Here is a 5,841-nt window from a genome sequence, read left to right on the forward strand (position 1 = left end):
GCTGAGCCATTTTCCTCCCGGGACCTGGAAGGCTTCCCTTCTGCCAGCGAGGGAGACTCACAGGCAAATGGGGTGGGGGTGGCGGTCGCTTCCCTCGGTGGAAAGGACTGGAAGCAAACATTACAGCTTTGCCCGGAGCCTGGAATACAAATGTCAGGAGACTTGGGGCTGGAGAGCTGGAAAAGTCCCGGGCAGCCTCGGGATAACCCGGAGTCCCAAAGTGCTGTCTTGTGGAATTATTCACAAGTGCCTAAGGGACAGGCTCGATTTCTTGGAAATCCTGCAATCTGGGGACACGTTCATACGGGAGGTGAACTGTGCCCTGGAAAGATCATTTCTCACCTCCGACTGGTCTGTGTGTGCGCACTGGGGGCGGTGATGGTCCCTTTATAGGAGGTCGGGTGACAGTCACTGACTAGCGACCTGTGGGGAAAGCCACGTCCTTGCTTGCTCCCTTCAGCCCTTTCTCCTTTCCCCCGTTACAACCCGAGGGGAAAGCGCACGCTGGGTTTCCCAACACCATCACCACCACTGGGGGGGGCTCAGCCAGGCGCGCACAGCTGCCCTTTCGTCCCGGGGCCAGTTCCTGAGACTTCCGGCCACTTGCGGAGGGGTGCGAGGGTGCAGCCTGGGCACCGGCCGCCGCAGGAGGGCGCTCGAGGGGGACGGGGGTCGCGGATCGCCGGCCAGGAAGCCCGGGTGCTGGGAAGGGAGCGGGGCGCGGGGAGACAGGAGGCGCAGGTGGCCCCCCACGAGGCTACTCCTTGTCGTCCACGAGGTCGGCGAGCTCCTGGAGCACTCGCAGGCGGCCGCTGGCGTCGATGCGGCGCTTCTCGCGGATGAGGTCTTCCAGGCTGTGAAACCTGGCCGTGTGCACCTTGTTCTCGCCCAGGTGCACCTTGAGATAGTACTGCTGCTGCGGGGGCTGCGTGCCGGCCGGCACCTCCCCTCCGGCCTTGAACTCCCGCTTACCAAAGCGGCACCAGGCGGCGAAGCTCTCCGAGTTCGTCCAGCAGATCTCCTCGCTCTTGAGGCCCAGGTGGCCGCAGGCGTTCTGCACCACCAGCTCGGCCACCAGCGGGCGGTAGCGGTACCAGCTATTCACCACCCGGCCCACGTTGGCCGCGCCCGCCTCGTACAGGCTGTCCTGGCGGATCTCGCCTTGGTGCAGGTGGATGATCTGCCCGCCACCCACATAGACGGCCCAGTGCGGGGCGGGGGCGGGCGGCTCGGGCGCCGGCTGCAGCCACAGCAGCTCCAGCAGGTCGCCCGGCTCGCAGAGCGCGGGCAGCGCGGTGACAGCGTAGACGCTCAGGTCGGCGCCCTGAGGGCCGCCGCTCACTTTGGAAAAGATGCATTCCTGCCCCCGGAAGGCGGAGAACTGAGTTTCGTTGAGGACCAGCTGGTGCAGCAGGTGGTGGCGGTGGCGGCTGGGGCTCTCTGGGCACGGGGTGCAGCCCGGGGGGGCCTTCACGCCGAACTTGTCGGGCTGGCCGCGTTCGTCCAGGTCCTCCTCCTCATCCGAGAAGAAGTAGGCGACCCCAACTCGTAGCTCGTCCTTCTCGATCCCCGACGGGTCCCCTGTGGGCAACTCGCTGTAGTTGAGGTGGGTGATGCGGTCCAGTTGGTTGCCCATCAATGACGCGGCGAGGCGAGGGCCAGGAGCCGGGATCTGCGGGAGCACAGACGAGAGGCAGAGACACGATCAGAGTCCAGCTGCCCCTCCCCGGGACGTGCAGTGCCCCTGGGACCTGCCCGTCCGCCCGCCCACGCGCCGGCACTGGAGTCACCCGCTCCTCCCCAGCGTCAGGACAGGTGCAGAAGCCACCCGTCCTTCGGGAAAGAGCAGACGCCACCACACAGCCTCGGACCCCATCCGGGAACGCTGTACAACTCCCACAAGAGAAAAGGCAGGCAGCGGGAAGGCGCGAGGGCTCCCAGTGGGGGCGACAGAGCGGGTTGTTAGCAGCGAGAAGACCGACACCCGGGAGAGGACCGAGGGGTAGCTTGGAAGGAAGAAGGGGCGCCTCGGGCCTCAGAGCTTGGAGCAAGCTGCGCTCACATTTCTGTCCCCACCCTCGCCAGCCCCCCTCTCAGTTTTGCGCTAGGTCGTACTCCTCCCCTGACAGCGCCTCGGACAATGACACTCGGGCACGTTCGCAGGCACTCACGACACCGGCAAAATCTTGTTCACCTGGGAGTCCAGGCACAGACAGGCGAGTATATCGGTGTGATAATGTCACATATACACCATGACGAACCTTCGCGACGGCACACTCAGACTCCCACATTCGCACACAATCCTAACCCCACGCTTGCACGCTCGCCAGGGCACGCACACCCACGCACCCGGGCACACCTGCCCACACAAGCAGGTGCGCTCCGCCCCTTACTTCTCTTGCCTTCTCCCCAGCAGGGCCAGTCGGGCTGCGCCAGGGCGAGGCCCTTCTGTCTAAAATAACCTAACAAAGAGGAAAGGGAAGGATGGGGGAAGCCAGTGCGGTGTCTGGGTGCGGGTGCGGGTGCGGGCGTGGGTTGAGTAGGGAGGTCCACTTTCAGCCAAAAGACCCCTTTTCCCTCCTACCCGGCACAGGGTCCAAACAGTCGGACGAAGAAAAACCGTTTCCAAGGCAAAGAAAGCCGCCTCTCCGTACCCGTGATTTCCCTGCTCCCGAAACCCCAAACTCCTTTAAAGTCTCCTGGTCCCCATGGGTGCTGCGGAGGCGGCGGTGGCTGGTGGGTCCTGGGAGGCGCGTGGGGTTGCGGCTCCGCTCTGCCCCGCGCGGAACGGTGCGGTGCGGTACCCGGCGCGGTGCCCGTGCGCCTGCCGGTCCGCGCTGGCTGGCTGGGGTGCCCGGTCCACCTGGGTACTCCCGACTCCGTTCTGCTTTCCCACGGCGGAGCCGAAGACTCTAAGTAGCCGGAGCAGCTGGTTCCAGGGCCCGCCCCGGGACGCGCTCATTGGTTGGGGCGGCTGCCCGGGCCGCGTCAATCTCCGCGAGAGGGGGAGGGGAGCAGGGGCGGGTCTCCAGCGCGCGCTCCGCCCCGGCCCGCCCGGCCTCGGTGCACCGGAACGCGCACGGCCCCCGGGAGTGGAGGTGCGACAACCCGCGGGGAGCGCGCGAGGGGCGCGGCGCCGCTGCGTGGCGCCGCTGCGCGCCACCACCGTCGCCCCCCGGCTTTTCCTAGCTGGTCGTGACTGACGGCCCGAGCTCTGTGTCTGGGAGTACAGACTCCAGCGACGAAGCTGGGTCTGCGGGTGAGGAACCCCCGTGTACCCAGGCACTGAGGGCGGCCCGGGGCGGGGAGCGACGCTGTCGGAGCCGGGCACCCGGGCCCTGGTAGGGCCCCCCGGAGTCTCGGTGCCCGACGGCCGTAGGCTGATCTGCCCACAGACCCTTCCCTGCCGGCACGGATGCTTTGCAGATTGTGCCCACGGTGTCAGCTTCTTCTCGGATCCGCGTGAAACTGCTGACCCAGCACTGGCGCCCGGTTTAAAAGGAGCACCTTTGACAAATGCTACTGAAAAATCTGAACCTTGGCCAGCCCTTTCCCTAATTGGGCCTATGATTTGGGCTGCAATTTTCTGTGAAAGGAGAGCTTCACAAATGCCAACGGCCAAGCCCCAGAACTGCCATCGTTTAGGGATTTTTGTTTGGTTTCGTGGCAGAAGGGTGTCCAGCAGTAATTAATGATTGCATTTCTGGATGGAATGTCAATGAATGAACGAGTTCTGGATATTGGGTGTGGAAAGACGACTTTCATACATAGGACATTCTAGAGCGACAGTTTAAAAAGCTTATAACACTTAGACATCTGGTTCTACTCTCAAGACTGGGCTCTGAAAGCTTTTCTGTGAAGCCTACTCTTTCCCCAGGGAGACTAGGGTGCTTCCTTTTTGTGCGCCCTTTGCAGTTGGCATAGACTCTTAGAGCTCTAACCTCCCCCCCCCTTTTTTAATGGCAAAGCCGTGTTCAATTTCTTGCTCTTTACAAAGTGAACGGTTGGACAGGAGGATTGGCCTGCGCTCTACACAGTTTTGTATTCCGGACGTCTTTCACAATGCCGGCTGTACAACGGGCTCCATCGTCAATAATAAAAATGGAAATAGCCAACATGTACTGGCTACTTATAAGTGGATAGACACTATGCTAAGAGGTTTAAGTAGGTGAGATTTAATGTTAAAGCCTCTGGAGAGAATTCTCTGGTACAAGCACCACAACAGATGAGAAAACAGAGGCCCAAATAGCATTGACAGCGATCTCTCCAGGGTCTGTGGAACTCCCAAGTCGATCTTTAACCTGTCTGTACTGTTCCTTGGGTTAAAAAAATATATATATCTTGTTTTATAAGACAAACCTGGTGTCCCAGAGAAGTTACCTGAGCACTGACACACATTATAAAACCTTTATTTTTTTATTTTTTGGTAGACAATTTTAAGCACTGTCCAACTGCTTTCTGAAGGTCTCTTCAAATACAGTGATTTATCAAAATTAGATGTTTGATACGTATAGCTGGAAAAATGGTTTTAAAATGACCATCTGCATACATTTGATGTAGGTAAATCTCTTTCAGAAATTTGGCCATGTGCAAGTTATAAGAATACAAGTTGCCATCCTTGGAACTGACCACAGATTGTGATGACCTTTTTTATACTCTCTATAAATAATAGACAACTGGTTTTGGCCCTGAAGTCAAGGGAATTGAACAAGTGGCCTCCGAAATTGAGAAGTGAGTCATTGGTCCGGTTATGAACTAGACTTATGATCTCTGGGAGGGAATATCTGAAGAGTTCTTACCGGTGTCTGAGAGGGAGGTGAGGGAGTCATTGAAAGTAGCACAGTACTTGGTGTTGAATAACCTCTCTCTCTCTCTCTCTCTCTCTCTCTCTCTCTCTTTTAACCTCCTGTCCATCCCAAGATCAAATCTTGTGCACATTTACAAGGTATTTGCTGGGATGCCGTGTTCTGTCTTAGCTGTCCTATCACATAACTGTTCCAGACTACAGCATAAGCAGGTGGTTCCTCTTTGCTTAGTATCCCAACATTCTAAAGGATAATGAACAAAAAATATTGTCAGGGCTTCAAAATATAGTGCCAAAAGTTTAAAACACCAACATGCAACTTTTTGAATCTCCTTTCCATCCCCTTCTGTAGGGGTAAAAAAACAAAAACAAACACACACACAAAAACAAACAAACAAACAAAAACAAAAACAAAAAAACCTTACAGCTTTAGTAATCAAAGGGAGAAGAAATACCCTGAGAGCCCACCTTGAAATATAAGGCAGAGAACACACTGACTCTGAGATATGGAAAAGGATGAGTCAACGTAAAACAAGGAACATGCATCTATTCTTTGTAGCCTTTTGGCAACAACAAAGATAATAAACCAAGAAATAGGCCAGTCAACTCAATGGAGTTCACTATCAAAAAACCTTAGCTTTTATTTGCATCACAAAATATTGTTTGCTAATTGTTTTGTCTATTATTCTTCACCCCATCCTGCGTTTTTGCAGGCAGGAAATGTAGTTTTCCAAAAGAAAAATAGAGTCATCAAAAGCACAAACTCTGGAAGCCAATTAGTTTGAGTTTTCCTTCAACATTTTCCATCTGGGTGTTGGTCCCTTCAACTGTAAAATGTGGTCAAATGGTATGTAGCTCATTAAGTTGTGTGCGATCATGCATACACACAGTTCATGGCACATGGTGACCTTTCAATAAATGCTACCTATAACTATTCTCATTGGCAGATGAGGGGAGAGGGTTCCATGTCCTACTTGTTATGACAACTGTCCAGTTCTGTCTGTCCTTTGACCCAGGGAGAAGCTAACCTAAGATGG

The 5,841-nt window shown here is 56.0% G+C and overlaps 1 protein-coding gene across 1 annotated transcript; it reads right to left on the reverse strand.

Moving 5' to 3' along the window:
- Positions 1–757: 757 nt before the first annotated feature.
- On the reverse strand, positions 758–2,142 carry LRATD1 (LRAT domain containing 1). Its single transcript, XM_047067737.1, has 2 exons — positions 2,116–2,142; positions 758–1,672 (listed from the first exon to the last, which is right to left on the reverse strand). The coding sequence occupies exon 2, from the start codon at positions 1,634–1,636 to the stop codon at positions 758–760; it is 879 nt and encodes a 292-aa protein (XP_046923693.1). The 5' UTR covers positions 1,637–1,672; positions 2,116–2,142.
- Positions 2,143–5,841: the final 3,699 nt, after the last annotated feature.

The sequence above is a fragment of the Lynx rufus genome, unplaced genomic scaffold, assembly GCF_022079265.1.
Source record: "Lynx rufus isolate CCGP_SWC_20201006 ecotype Redwood Valley unplaced genomic scaffold, mLynRuf1.p SCAF_8, whole genome shotgun sequence".
NCBI classification, from domain to species: domain Eukaryota; kingdom Metazoa; phylum Chordata; class Mammalia; order Carnivora; family Felidae; genus Lynx; species Lynx rufus.

What these genes read in the sequence shown, in the direction of transcription:
- LRATD1 (XM_047067737.1), bottom strand. Translation starts at nt 1,636, where the DNA reads ATGGGCAACCAACTGGACCGCATCACCCACCTCAACTACAGCGAGTTG.